The sequence below is a fragment of the Batrachochytrium dendrobatidis genome (assembly GCF_000203795.2).
Source record: "Batrachochytrium dendrobatidis JAM81 unplaced genomic scaffold BATDEscaffold_11, whole genome shotgun sequence".
NCBI classification, from domain to species: Eukaryota; Fungi; Chytridiomycota; class Chytridiomycetes; order Rhizophydiales; genus Batrachochytrium; species Batrachochytrium dendrobatidis.
Window position 1 is genome coordinate 499,398 of NW_006281109.1, and position 15,732 is coordinate 515,129.

Sequence of the window (15,732 nt, forward strand, 5' to 3'; positions counted from 1 at the left end):
CTGTAATTTTACCTCGCGCTTTACTCTCGTTATCGTGTCGAGTGCTGCTCCATTTTCACTCAAGCTGCACTAGGCTCATTCCTTTATCAAATACAAAAAACATGCTTCCCCTTTACCAATCATAATTTTTATTGGCTGGATCAACTAGTCTTTCGAAACTACGACACATAACGCAAGTAGTAAACCCACGTCATATTGCTCATCGTGTGAGTGATTGTCAGCTTTCCTACTTTGTGGGTACTTGACTTGCTGGTTACAGAGTTTCCTAATTGGTTTTGCATTATAGCTGCTCCAAAAGCAGCACTGGTAGAGGTAGTTCCTGTTGCTGGTGGTTTAAACCCGATTGATAGTTGAATCAACTTTTTCGAGGCAACAGTTTCTGCTGCTTTGACTACAAATATGGGATTGTCCTGTATATTAAACAGTCTAATCATCAGCTCTATAATTCATTGAATACTGCAATAAATTTTGATCTACTTTTAAAATACTTACCACTACAAAATTGAATGTAGCCGATGTACTCAATACATTCTTAAATGACAAGATGGATGGTGATCCAGATTTGATCAAAATCGGGCCTTGTGGTCGAGGAGCAGCACAATGGCCATTTAATGGACAAATGTAGTCGCCGCCCAGAGGAGAAGATATGATCAGTTGGGTACGAGTGTCCCCTAGCTTTGACGGCTCGTAGATGACATCTACAGAAACTTCTACCCCGCCAATGGTAGCTAAAATCAAAAAAGTTGTAAGTCACTGAACCACATTACTAGTGTCTATAACAACGCGATACCTGCAGCAACCGATACGCTTTTTTCAACAGTAAACTCGGTGTTATCAATTTTACATGTAAAGTCTGTTCGAACTTTTGAAAAACTCGTAAATCGAAATGTTTGTACTTGACTGCTGCCAAAACCAACTTTAAATTGAAGTGTCCGCTCGGGTTGAGCAGCCAGAGAAATAAGTCTTAAATCGTATTGATATAGCCCAAGATCCACCGAAGACAATGTTATTCGTGCTGATGCCTCTTTTGGGATCAAGGGTAAAAATTCTATAGTGCAAATGCCTTCTGATCTAAAAGTTGATGATCCATGGATATGCATTATTCAAAATCATTAGTAAATATGACATTAAAAACACATGGAAGATTAATACGTACTTTGGCTGAATTGTAAATGAATGGGGGGCAATAACATCGAGATTATTGCTTGATCCGCTAAAGAGAGCTGGCGTTGATAGTGGGTTAGATATAGTAATATCATGAGTGCTAGTTTGGCGCACCGCTGTTGTCATGTCGTAGCATGCAATCACTCCTGGTGCAGTACTCTTGTAAGTTAGACTATACGATATATATTCCTGTGAAGTCTCGTTTTTAAATATTATTTTGATATTGGTTACTCCTTCTTTATACGCATAAAATGTCAGCTTGTAATCTTTGGATAATAGCGGTGATAAATCAACAAAGTCGTTTCCTTTGATAACAATACTAGGATCTGGCTTTAAAACTTCAATAATTGCTCGCAATCGTTGTGGACGTTTCAGCCAATTGCCAACATTCAACACTTCGGTAAATGAAGTTTTGGACGGTATTTCTCGATTGATATTTCCAGCAGATAAAGGTTTGTCCACTGTTCCATAAAGCTTGTGTAGTATGCCACTACCATCTGGAAGTGGGAAAAATACCGATCCTTCGTGTCGGCCCCCTTCGCCAGAGCCAATGGTTTCCAATGGATTAAAAGTAATGTCAAACATTTTGGACTGTCCTGGCTCAACAGCAATCACTTCTGCGCCGCTCCAGTATTCGTTATCAATGATTGGTCGAATGTGCCAGACATTGGATGTCTTGTTGGAAATTGGTATGCTTTTTGTATCGGGTGAGCGTACAGGAGTAGAAAATTTGATTGCATCATTTTGTACAGGCTGAGGAATACACATTCCCGTGAGAGTAAGATAAAGATTCGCCGAGCCTTCAATCTCACAAGAAATGTTTTCATAACGAACATCAGGATTGATCTCAATTGGATGGAATGTGATTTCCAAAGGAATTTCCATGCCTGGCGAAATATACCCTTCGCTTGGGGAAATGGAAAAGTCTGGCAAAAACTTTTTAGAGTTCCAATGGAACTTTGTACCAATTTCTCCTATGTTCTGCAGTTGAATGCGCCGCGTTATACTGCTCTGTTGAACGACTGCTCCAAGGGTCACAATATCATTTTCAAGTCTGACATCAATTCCTTGGCAAGCTCCCGTAATTGCAAAAAGTGGATATGCGACACCTGGAGCTTCAACGCGCAGTTCCTCTGTAAAAGCGGGAATACGATGATGGGGTACAAACTTTAGATCCATTCCTATGCTGGACTTTGGTTTCAACAAAATATTGTTTACTTGTGAAATATGAATACCATAGTTTAAAAGGTTTTCGACAACAGAACTAGGACCAATACTGAATAAAGTAGGAAGCTTGCTTTTGTTAAAAATCTTGACAGATCTAGTAGATGTTTGGCCAATACGAAGTGCACCAAAGCTTAGCTGTCGTGAATCTGTTTCAATTCGATGTTCAATAGCTTCTCCCTTGACAGGAAAATCAATATATGATAACCCGTTAATTTCAAACTTGATTACTCCACTAAAATACCCCGATTGTCTTGGAACAAACGAAAAAGTATATTGTGTGGATTCTCCCGGAGCTAGTGTCAAAACTCCTCGTTGGATTTCTAACCACTGTAAATCAGATGTAACAATATCAAACGTGATGTCATAAATATCTACGTTTGTGATTTGAATCGGAGCCACGGCAGCCGTCATTCCAGATCCAAAAACAAAATGAGATCCAAAATCCACGCTGGATTCTGAAAATTTCAAAAGCGGTTTAACTCCTGTTCCTTGGATGGTAAGAGGATATGTGTGTCCATTAACAACACTACATACAGCTCGAACTCCTTTGATCTCCACGGTTGTAGTGGGTATGAATGCAATCTCACACCACATCCTATCGCCTTTCAACACTGTGCCGACTTCTGGTTTGATCGTCACAAGCCCTGCGCTTTTTAAAGTCAGCTTCCAAGAAAAGTCAAAATTGAATATTCCCGAGTTGACTATGCAAATTCGCTTTACTCGTTTCTCATTGATTTGCACCTGCCCAAAATCAACAATGTTATCTATTGTTGTGGATGATGCTAGTTCTAGTGAAGATCCATATACTGTTTCTAAATGTAGTGAATCATGTATTTCGTAGCCTTCACCCTTGACATTTATAGTAACGGGTAGGGATTTTTTACGAATATTACACTGCAGGTTGAAATTGAAGCTTTTTTCTGACGGTGGTGCAAATGTGATCTGAATTGGAACCTGGCTGCAAGCAGGAATTATGCCAGAATTTGGAAGAACGTGCAGAATTGGAGTGCCTTGATGGCCTATCTCGTCCGATATATCGCTGAATGAGTAGGAAAACGAAACGTTTTCCCTATTTATAAGGTTTGCAATTTCTTTAACTTGGCGTCCAACAAGAACTGACTTGAAATTGATACCAGTGTGGTCCACATACACTTTGGGTTCCACTGCTTGACCTACAAGTAAAAATTGTACCTGAATTTGATGTTCTGGAATGGTGAATATCCATAAAGACTCCTGAGTATTTAAAAATTGCAAATTAGTATATTGGCCGTAGAGCTATATGGTTTGGCGTTATGTTGATATTTAAAAATTCTAACCCTGAATAAAAACTGACCTTGATTTCAGTAGACTCTGGAGTAAATTCAAACACTATTTCACTTTTCTTGTTAGAGGCTACGATTCCTCGAGAATTCAAACATTTGAAAAATTTTGTATGCCCTTGGACTTCCGGATGCCACATAAACTCATAGCTCATTGCAGTGGGATTCACAATATAGAACCGACGAATATTTTTTCCGCGAACACCACAGGAGCTAAATTCAATAACCCTAATATTTGGATCCAGTATTGCAGGAACAGTATTGTTCAAGTCGCAATCGGGATTACGCCTTTCACTCGTGAGATAATCGCTATCTTCAAGCTCAAAATGACAAAGTGGTCGCAAAGATGTTCCTCTCACAGTAAGTGACAACGGTTTTGCATCCTTACCAAGATTGGGAATACTGCATACTATACTATTGCAATAGTCTCCAACATCAATGGGAGAAAACCGAACGGTAATCATCAATGACTCATTTAAAGGAATGGTTCCAGACGCAGGATTGATACTAAATGGACACAAATCGCTAGAGTCGACTGTTGTACCATCTTCTAAACAAATCACAAAGGCAAATTTCAAAATCACTTTTCCAGAATTTCGGAGTGAAAAGCGATGAACTCTGCTTTGATACATTAGTGTGCTTTTAAAGTTGATATGGTTTTGATCACATTCATACATGGAGTAGTCAGAAAATGCTGACAACAATAGTGTATATTCGCTGAGTGGCGAGATTGCTTCATATGTAGGTTCTACATATTGCTCAAGTACTTTTCGGGGCAAACTCAATTTTGAATTTTGACCATCAGAACCAATCCATCGAACAACTTTCATTCCACTGTCCCATTCCAGATCAGGAGGTGATTGAAACCGAAGTTTTCCCGACTTTACAGTAATGGGAGCATGTTGAATTTCTTGTGTTTGTTTAGGTGAAAACGTGACGCAGACATCACGATCACCACGCGGCTTGATGTGCAAGATGGTTGGATTAAATACAAAATCAGAAGATTCGCTGATAAAAATGCGGACCCATTCAGATGAATGATTGCGAAGCTTAAACGACTTTTGCTTGCATTCATCAATAAAACAATCGCCAAATATAATCTCGTTTTCAGAATCGTCAGATAAGCCTTCAAATGTCAAATCATCCAAATATCCTTCTCCAACAAGCTGCAGCGACGAATCTTCAAAAGTGTTGTCCATAATTTTAAGTCGTAGTTCGCCTTCAAACTTTTTAACTGACATTGGTCGGCACTTGACCTCAACAGTTCGTTGCTCTTGTGGTTTAAGGTGGTGGGTATCATACAACATCGGGCATTCAAAATCCTCTGTATCCTTATACGTCCACTCCAGTTTGAACCTGGCTGGAATTATCCCATCGTTTCGCAAAACAATTGGAAGTGTTTGCTGTGTGTTGAGGAGCAATTTTTTAAATTTTAGCAATGGAAGTCCCGCTTTCGATTTCAATATTGGCCAGTCAACAACAATACGCGGCAGCGTGCCTTCTCCGCGCAATTCGAATGAAAGGGTTTTGTTTCGTCCGTCTTGTACATTCTCAACTGTTGCTTCAAATATTCCAGCATATGGTTGAATAGAAGCTGGATGAAATATGACTGAAACATAGCGGTACTCGTGACTTGGTATCGTAAGCTTTTTAGTTTCCACGTCAAATGCAAAATCTGAGCTGTCTGTTCTGGATTTTCCGCGGGGTTTTGTAGAAAGAGAGATATCACATGGCACTTTAAATGGGTTGGATATTTTAAAATTGACAGTGACTTGCTGCCCTACAAGATAAGCTCCAAAATGAAATATACGATCATCTTCGGCATAAACATTGTTTTGAGTAGTGAATAGCTCAAGACGTTTACAAACACTTTGCTCTTCAAAAATTGAAGAAAAGTCAGTGGTATTAATACCTGGAATGCAACTTTCTCCAACCAATCGATATTCCATTGCATCAGAACCTTCTTCCGGTGAACGATCTGATACATCTACACCAATAGTTTCATCAAAATGTCCTGGATTATCGGAATGAAACTCGACAGTAATTGACTGCTTTGTGCCAGCTGCAACTATGCCACTAGTAGGAAAAAGAGTAAATGCTCCAGAATTGAGTGTATCAGTAGGTTTAAAAACCTCTTTCCGATTGGAAATGCTTTTGGTAGCTGGCGGTGGCGAAGCAGCTCGAGCTAATTTTCCAAGACGTACATGTGACTTGTTTTTTGTTCCAATCTTTGGCTCAATAGCACGAGCGACTAGTTTATATATTGAATATTTAAAATCAAACTCTCCTTGGTTTTCAATGATAAACTGTCGAGAAGCTTTGCTGCCGTGAACAAGCGCTCCAAAATTGAGATCACGCATTGGAAGTACTGAGAATTTGCTAAAAACCGCACGGGCATTGATTTTAATTGGAATGGAGGCTGTGATTTCGCCCGTGGTTGGCTCAAATACAATGCATCGAAGGGCTGAGCTATCCTTAATATGCAGCTCGGTATTTGCTTTAAAGACAATTTGTACAAAGAACGGCTTATCTGATGGCTGTATTATCCCTTGCATTGGAGATAGCACAAAAAAGTCGCCAAATTCAACACCTTCAAATAAAAATCGAAATCCAACTTCGTATTTTCCTTTGTTTTTGAGTGTGCATAAATGCTTTCCTTCTTCAAGCACCTTTAAAACACCAAAATCAAGACCTCCTTCAAATCCTTTTGAAAAATGAAGATCCATGGAAATGTCATAGGCTTCTGCGGTGACAACAATTGGCACATCTTGAAAAGTACCGCCAATCTTTTCTACATCATACACCTCAAGGTGAATCACCCTTTTGATGACAATAGGCTTGATGCCACGAAACTCTGCAGTAATAGCGATTTCTTGAAAACTTTCCACTGTACCTTCAACTGGAGAAATAGTAAACTCGTCACCAAGGGCATCTATACCTGCGAGCTTCCAGACTACAGGCATATGAGTAGGATTTCGAAGCTTGATTTCGCGTCGCTCGCTCCGGCTAAGCAATAGCTTATCAAAGCTCAGTGTTTTTTTGTCAACCTCTAATTCTGGTTTAACTCCAATACACGATACTTTGAAGGAATAAGGTTCTGGATTGTCTTTGACACAAATGATAAATATATCTTCAAAGTGGTTATTTGTCTTGGGATATGCCCATACCGACACTGACTGGGCCTGTAGTGGTGCCAGATCCATTACTGCTGGTTCAAAGAAAAAAACCTCGCCCTTGGAGTCATTTCGCAGTGCAAAGGAAACTTTGGCTTCAAAACTGCTAGAATTGATAATGTTGAATATTGTCTTGTTTTCTGGAAATCGCTCTTGGTATTTTTCCCTTGATTTTGAAATCAGGAGCGGACCAAACTCATATTGGCCTATACTAGATATATACTCTCCATGAATGGCGATTTTTTCGTCCTTGTGTCTTCTCCATTTAGAAAACATTTTTTTAAAATCAGTATTGATGTGTGGGTATTGACAAAATCCAGCACATTGAACTGAAAAATGGCCTCTCGCACCCACTGATTCAAAATTAAGGCTTTGTTCGAATTTTCCAATCTCTGTGGGTGAAAATTTGACGCAAAGTTCCCTACTTTCCCCTGGATTAAGAATCCATCGAAATTTGGGAATAGTCTCCCTTTCAATATCTTCATCTTGCTCAGAAACCGTCTGTTTGATCTCATCTGACGGTTTAAGAATTGATCGGGTTCGACGTGAGTCTTGCTTTTGAGACTCGTATGTCTGTGATCTATTCAACGGCTCGGATTTGGTTGAACTAGCTGGCAAGATGATTGTATTTGTGGGAGCGGTGGTTGAACTTAAAACAGTATTTGCAGTTGTCGGATCAAATATAGGCTGATCACCATCGTCAAAAATCATACTTGAGGGTAAAAGTGTAAAGATTCGATTAGACTGAGGAATAAGTCGATCTTGTGGTAAATAATACACCTGCTCCAATACTGATGAGTGAGGTTGATCAAATGCTTCCTTGTAACCATTCTCGTCGTTTTGTGGATGAATGTACTCTGAAGCGGTTTTGAAAACAGAATCTTCATCTATGGAATTGACATTGATATCATGAAAATTAACTGAAGGATCTTCCAATATATGTTGATCCATATCTGTACCAATTAACGAGATAGATTGAGGCAACGGACTAGCTAGCTGTTCAGCTACGCCAATTGTTTTTCCTGGCTTCATCTTTTTGTCGGCTACTCCCATGACAGTTAAAGGATAATTTTTAATAGCGGTAACAGATTTGTCACTATCTTTCATGATTCCATAAAATGTCTCTAAAGTAGCAAAATAGGATTCGGTTCGTCGAAAGGTAATATCTGAAAGAAACGTATCTTCAGTGATACCAAAACGGCTCATGGCATCTTCTCCAGCTTCTTTTTCCGTAGAACTGGCATTTGCTCGATCTGCCTTTTCGCTAGCCTTTACTTCCTTTTCGTTAACACGTTCAAATCGCTCTCCAAGTGTCTTTCGAGGTCCTTTTGGAGAAGGTGGAACCTTGTTGGTTTTGACAATTCTCGTATCAAGCTTTCCTGGATGGGCTGTTCGTTCATGCTTTTCAGGCGCAAATGCCCGACCTGTTGGAGTTTTGCTTTTTTTTCGGCCTTTTAGTCTGCTATCTTCTGTTTTCCTATCACCAGGCTTGCAGATGGCATCTTCAAGATGGCATCTTTCAACTCGATGCCGATCTTCGATTTCTTTGGCACGTTTTTTGTAGATTCGCATTGCTAAATCATAACAAGTACGCTCTTGATCTCCTAGCAAATCATACTCATCCTCGGATAGCTCTTTAATCTGTAGGGACTCCAATTCTTTTTCAGCAAACATACGCTGTACAACAACCTCTCTTTGTCTAATTTTGGACACATCCAGTCCAAAATTGAAAACAACCAATCGTCTGCCGTTTTCAGTCAAATAGCGCAAAAGTGTCTTCAAGAGTGAGATGCATCCAACAAATTTGGACTCTAGACCATCAATAACAACCCCATGAGGGTGAATCTTGTGCTTTAAAATATCAAGTATCGTTTCTTCAGAAACTGCCAGATAGCTGTCATCTACCGGCTCAAGCAGCTTTGAGTCAGTATCCTCGTCCTTTCCATCCTTGCTGTGAAGATTAGTTCGGTCACGTAATTGAACCATAGAACTGTGATCATCGTCTTCAAAATTACGTCCAGATGTTCCTTCCTTACGCACATTGGCAGTATCTATATTAGTAAAGTTACTATGGAGTAAGGGAAATCTTAGCTCCAATTCTTCATCAATATTAATATAGTGCTTTCCATAAGTATTTGCAATACGCTTTGCTTGACAAGTACGACCGCTAAATGGTGGTCCATGAACAATAACACTGTAAATGGGATCAGTCATTGTAGGACCAGAGGACTCTGGCATAGTAGATAAATGATTACTAATAGGCCCTTGATTGGTCAAGATAGCAAACCCATTTGAATTAGATTTGTGAGATCGTGCCGTAGCATCTGTCAATGACTCATGATCTGACGTATTTCCGCGTCGCAGAACTGAAGCAGCATCTATAGGATCGTCATTTTGCTCTCTGCGCTGTTGAGAAGATTGTGTAGTTATTGAAAATGTATGGTTAGGAGATGCTTGTAACGAGGGCTGAGTCAAAAACTGGGTTTGGTGCCCTTGGCTTTGTAGTTGCTGGTGGGATTGAAAAACACTGGTTGGGGCATGTCCAGCATTGGAAGGCGGGAAAAAATCTTGCATAGCCTTTCCTTCCGTAGGACTTGGAAGTGGCATTTCATAAAGTATCTCTGGTAGACTAGCTCCAAGTTCGCGAGCTGCCAGAAAGATTGGAGCAGCAGTATCACGGTGTACTTGGCGTAAAATATCCTCTTCCTCTTGAAACTGCTGATCAAAGTCGATAGCAACAATTTCTATTGGATACTTGATTCTATTGCAGATAGAAAAGCGTGAATAAACTCCATCCGAGAAAGGTTGTGCGGGACCTACAGAAATAGTTTCAGGCTCAAATGTGATTATTGGACGGACTCCTGTTCCGCTCAATCGAAGCAATACTGATTTGCTGTTCATGTTTATTTTTATTGGAAATGACATGGTAAAGCCACCTTTATCTCTTGGCGAAAAACAGACTTTAACGTGAATCTTATCTTGAGGAGATATACTTCCCTTGGAAGGAAACATTTCAAAATTGCTTACCAAAGAATTTGAAACGTGCTTGTACTGCTTTTTGGTGCAAGCGTCATTGGTAGCAGACATATAGCTCCAATCACAGCTTACAGAACCTGGATTTGTAAACTGGATGGTTACAGTTTTACGGTAGCCACACACAACTTCTCCAAAATCAATACAGTCTTGTGATAGCTGAAGCTCTGGAGTAGTGATAGTAGCTCGAAGAAGAATTAAAACTGTTGCTCCACCAGAAATAGTAATAGGAAGCTCAATCTCGATCAAATCCGAAATGTGCTGCTTTGCATGAAATTGGATCAAAAGCTCGACCCCTTCGCCAGGAGATAAAGCCTTTACCTTTTCAGGCTCAAATGAAAACCCAGTACCAAAAAGTACTGATTTATCAATTTCCAGAATTGCTGTCTGATTTCCATTGTTGAAAATACGAACCGATTTCTGTGAGGTTGTATTGCGGATAATAATGCCATAGTCGCACACATACTTTGCCAGCTTAACATGTGAAAATTCTACCATAGTAATGGCCTTAAACTTTTTTGATATTTTTAATTGAAGCCATTTGTTGAAAAGTAAGATTGATCCAACAAATCGTGAGCCTTGGTTTTTCAAGTAGGGCATTTTTTGATGCGCTTCAGACGAGAGTTTATCAATCAGATCCCAAGTTTTTTCAATAAGAAGCAATAATTCTGTTTCTGCTTCGACATCCAAAGCCAAATTGTTTGCAGACTTTGATCGAATTTTTGAAGCAATCTCGTCAAATCGATGCTCTGTAGCGCGCGGCGCGTCAATGCTGAGTCTCGGAAAGCTACCTACACCCGTCACCTGAATCTCGATCGGTTCAAAATGGGCAATTTGTATATAAAAACAGCCGGTTGAAACTTCTGGTACACATGGACAATATCTCACTAGTATCTTTTGCTTTCCTCGGGGAATAATGGTTCCTTGAGCAGGAGAAACCATAATCTTTGATGAAAATTGGGTGTCTGAAAAAACAGTTACAGTATAATCAAATTGCACCAAGCCAGTGTTGGTCAGTACAATTTCTTGTTCTGATATACTTTGATAAGACTGTGTTCCATATGCAAGACAAGTCTTGTCAAATGAAAATGTGATGGCAGAAGCTTCTCCTTGTAGGGCCAGCTCATACTTTGGTCCACCCTCTACATCACACAGCGCCTTGATGTTAAATTTATCTGTAGATTGACTGTAAAAATAAACTTCGACTTCTTGTTTTTCTCCAGGATAAAGCAATCCAAGAAGCGGTTGAATGTCAAACACCTGAGAAATTGCAGTTGGTAAATTTTGACTAGAAGGATCGACAAAATACCATTGATAGTGCACCGGTAGTGTGGATGTGTTTACCATCCAAACTGTTTCTCTGTGTTCCTTTCCAATACCCACACAGCCAAACTTTAGTGAGTTTGCAGAAAAGGTGAGATTAGGAAAAGAAATGTCACTCTGAAGTTCAATTGCATCCTTTTGAGGATGCTCGCGATATGAAATTTGTAGCTTTGCGTTTTCTTTAGAGGATATCCGGTTTAGATTAAAAAGAGAGTCGTAGAAAACAGACACTATTGCAGACTCTTGTGGCTTTAAAAATAATGCCAGTGATTTGTTTTCCATGTAAAAAGGTTGGGGACATTTGAACGACATATGTAATGATAAAGCTGAGGTGTTTTTAAGAGCAAGCTTTTTTTCAATGGATGTGAATCTTTCGTTGGTGGTGTAAACGGACAAAAACTTTAGCACATTTGGAGTCATCTCAATGAGCGGACTAACAAAGTTTGCAGTCACACTTGATTCAAAAATAATTTTTCGAGAAGGATCTTTTGGCAGCATGGCTTGGCAAATTAACTTTTCAGTGATTCTGGCTTCCTTGTTGAAATATCCTCTCAAATACACTGTCTGCTGAGTTCCCGGTTTCAGCACAAACCGTGGAGGAATAATTTCAAATACCTGACTAGACATCACATCCTGATTTCTAAATGCTTGAGTATGATTTTCTTCCCTAGTCCAGTGAATTGTTTGTGTTCGACGTCCTTTGTTGGTAACCGTAAACTGCGCAGAGCATTCACAATTACTGAACACGTTTGAAAAATCTACATTACGGAGTCCTTCGTCCATTACTATGGTTGTTCCTTGACCTCGAGCAACCAGTTTCACTTCATGGATGCCATTAAACTGTACATTGATTTTGAGAATATCTGTGAATTTGACAACATCGTCTAGATGTGCGGTTATAGAAATTTCAAATTTCTGACCAGGTGAAATGGTTCCGCTTTGTGGATGGACAGTGAATACAAAAGAATCAGAGTGTATCGTGCATCGAAAATCTGCAAAAATAGGAGATTTGTTATGCAGGCAAAGGAGTAAAGGTTCTTTTTTCAAAACCTGAATTTTCCCCCAATTTAACTCATTGTTTGAAAGTTCAATGTTGGGTCCAATTCCGTTTGCCGTGATGTTCACCACCAAAGGAGAGCTTTCCCTTCCTTGTATATGGAATCCCACTGGAAAGCTAATTTGGCCCAGCTGCTTTATCAAAATTTTGATAGAGACATACAATGATGAATTGGGTTGAATCACACCAAAAATGGTATCTGACGTATATGTGTATATGCTCTGTGCATCTTTTTCTTGATTGACAAGCTGAAAAGAAGCTGAAAAATTTGAACTGTTTACAAGCTTGATACTCTGATCATAGCCATGACAAAGATAGCAATCTCCCAAGTCCATAAAAGTATCTACAATGTTGACCTAATTTTAAACAAAAATGAATCAATTTAACGAAAATGATAGGTTTGACTGTTAATAATATACCAAATACATAAACCAATTAAAAGCAAGATGATAGTTGGATTTAATGCATACTTCTGGCACAACGCATTCATAAAAAACGGGCAGGCGCATCATATCTACTCCAACGTTTTCGATATCAACAAGCACTTCAAATGGCGCAGATTTTAAAGATCGAGAGTCTATATTTACAGATATATCAATGCTTGATAGCGGCTCTATCAAGGCACTGCTTGGATCTAATTGACAGTTGATCGCATTCAAGTCCTCATCGGGTATTATAAGTCGTAGATGAAATGACATGGGGATATCAGACGTGTTAAACAGGCGCAATGCTCGATTTTCAGAGAATCCGTATGAAATGCTACCAAAGTCTAAAACTGAAGGTTCAAAATGAAAAGTAGGTCCAATCACAGTGCCTTTGAAGGACAATATTAAAGAAGCGGATGTACCCTAAAAATTTGTATTTTCACAAAATCACAAATCATTTACTATCAAATCAACTACAGTATACAGAATCGAAAAGATCAGTTTCAACTAAATATCAAACAAACCTCTAAACTCCAACAAAACTCTTCCAAAAAATTGCCAAGAATATTGGAACAGAATAGTATAGAAATTACGCATTTTTCTCCAACACCAATACTGCCCTTGTTTGGTGTAAAGCTAAATTTAGAACCAAAAATAGTCTTGACGTCTTCCAAGCAGAAATGGGTAGGAATTTCACCTTTGTTCTCCAAGATCACCTACAAAAGGCAGTTGAATGAGTGCTTGATTTATATCTTTACTAAAAATAAATACTTTAATAATGTGGTTTATATTTTCAACGTTACCTCGTAAGTATGCGATGTGTTGATGAAAATGTTGTCAAGATCAAGTAAATCGTAGGAAAACCTTGCAACTGGGCCAAGTGCCTCTCCCTAATCAAAAATATTGGAAAATCGTCAATGCATTGACAAAGTACTTGAACAAGAAATAAAGAAATCACCTTGAGCTGCAAAGGAAGTCGGGTTTCGCGGCCTTCCACTTGGCAATATGCAACAGCTTCGTGAATTCCAGCTATTAGGGGTGAAAACTGCACCTTTACTTCAGAATATGCACCTGGCCAAATAATCCCAGAAAGTGGTTCTATTTGAAACACTGTGTTTTGGAACGAAAACGATTGGTTCTGGATAATGCGGGCACAGGTCTAAAATTCAATGATGCAGTGTTAATATCACCAAAATACAGTTTCAGCACTAATTTAAATATAATAGTACTTGCATTGTATTTTTGAGCAAGAAGAGATATATCAACCATGTCTGTTTTCGGTCCATCATCTTTTGTTGCTGCATACAGATCGCATTCTTTTCTTTGATCATTTAATGAATATAAAAGCTGTCGTTTTCGTTCATGTTGATCTTCATTCTCATTTGCAAGTCTTTTCCAGATATAGCTTACCTGTTTCAATATAAACGAATCAAGATTGACAGTTTAGTTTTAATTGAAATAAATGTGGACATTTTGTTGGATTCCAAAGCAGCAAAAAATTTACCATTGTATCTGATTTGTTAAATATTCTAATCAGTTTTGAAGATGCAAGAGTAATAGATGTATTTTCCATTCGAAGTAGGTTTTTTTCGAGTTTTACACTGATGTTTTCAGCAGTTCCTGTTAGCCGGATAGCAACAGTTTCTCCTGTGTGGAACGTGATGGTCAGAGATGATTCAAAACTACCGCTTTTCTAGAATTACATAAACACAAGATTAGTTATTTAACCTCGACGTAATTTGCTAAATGATGAAAAACTGTATACCTTTGACAAAAAGCTGGCGTCCATCTGCATTGTTTGTCCAATTTCTATACAGCCCGTATTAGGCGTAATGGAAAATGGCCCATCAACCTTTACATCAAACTTTGCCAAAGCATTTCCAATGTTTCTAACCAAAAGCGTTTTGACTGACGAGTAGTTTACAGGACAATCGCCAAAAATAACGTCATCTGGAAGATCAAGAACACCTAGATCAAGAGTATCCAATTAGCTTTTTATATTAACAAAACTTTCAAATTCGACAGATTCCCCTGAATGCTTAAACCAAAAAACGCACCTCGAGCACCAATTGTCTTGATTGGAAGTAAAAATTTCTCTCGCTCGGTAATACAAACAAGAGAATATGCATAGTCCACATTTTCCTCTGGTTTGAATTTGACAATAAATGAAACATCCATTCCCGGTGCAACTTTTCCTGAGCAAAGTGAGTTATTTTTCCAGCCATGCACTGAGAAATGGGGACTGTTTGTAGGCTCAATACTGATCCTTCGTGCACACTATAAAGTATATAATTTGATTTAAATCCACTCGTTTTAGTTTGTATTCTTTGTGGTAGACACACCCTGGCATCTTTAATAAGGCGCTTCTTTGATAGTCGAGTTTGTAAATCTTCGAGTAGATTACGCGTAGTTGCACATGGAGCGCGATGTATCTCGAGTAACAAGATACATTGCTCAACAATATATGGTGCAAAACACACCTCAACAAATAATTCATAGTAGAATAATGCATGTGTAAGAATACCTAAAGCATCAAGTTCATACCTTGTCCAAGTTTCTAAAATTAATCACCAATTCATAAGTTTTAAATGGCAGATAATTTTGAAGTGTAATATTTGAGGGCTCGGGACGAAACAGAGGACGGTCAAATGGAATATCAGTGCTACGAACAACAGACTCTTTATCCCAAACCAATTCTACAATAGAACTTGTATGGGCATGGTCGATAATCTGTACTGGATTATTTTGGGGGTTAGGTAGATATTCTCTGATAAACTCTGAAGGTGTTTTTAAAGGGACTGATATAGACTCTATATCAGCCAATTCTATTGCTATGCTTTTCATTTTGAAAATGAAGTTGCACAAAAGGGTTGAACGTGACGAAACCTAGACTGGCTAGACTAGTACGGAACTTCAGTGTTGGTAAAATTGCACGTGACATTTTTCAAATAGTTGAAATTGCTGTTTAATCGGTTCAAAAACAACTTGAAATTGCTCAACCGGACTCCGTC

General features: G+C 38.8%; 1 protein-coding gene across 1 annotated transcript; it reads right to left on the bottom strand.

The window, feature by feature from the left end:
- Positions 1–158: 158 nt before the first annotated feature.
- BATDEDRAFT_26904 (uncharacterized protein) lies at positions 159–15,565 on the bottom strand (the record flags this gene model as incomplete). Its single annotated transcript, XM_006681023.1, has 15 exons — positions 159–410; positions 493–728; positions 791–1,071; positions 1,157–3,666; positions 3,725–12,652; positions 12,767–13,144; positions 13,246–13,437; positions 13,525–13,611; positions 13,680–13,880; positions 13,988–14,131; positions 14,226–14,414; positions 14,487–14,689; positions 14,779–14,998; positions 15,064–15,153; positions 15,266–15,565. 15 exons carry the CDS (start codon positions 15,563–15,565, stop codon positions 159–161), a joined length of 14,211 nt encoding a protein of 4,736 aa, XP_006681086.1.
- Positions 15,566–15,732: the final 167 nt, after the last annotated feature.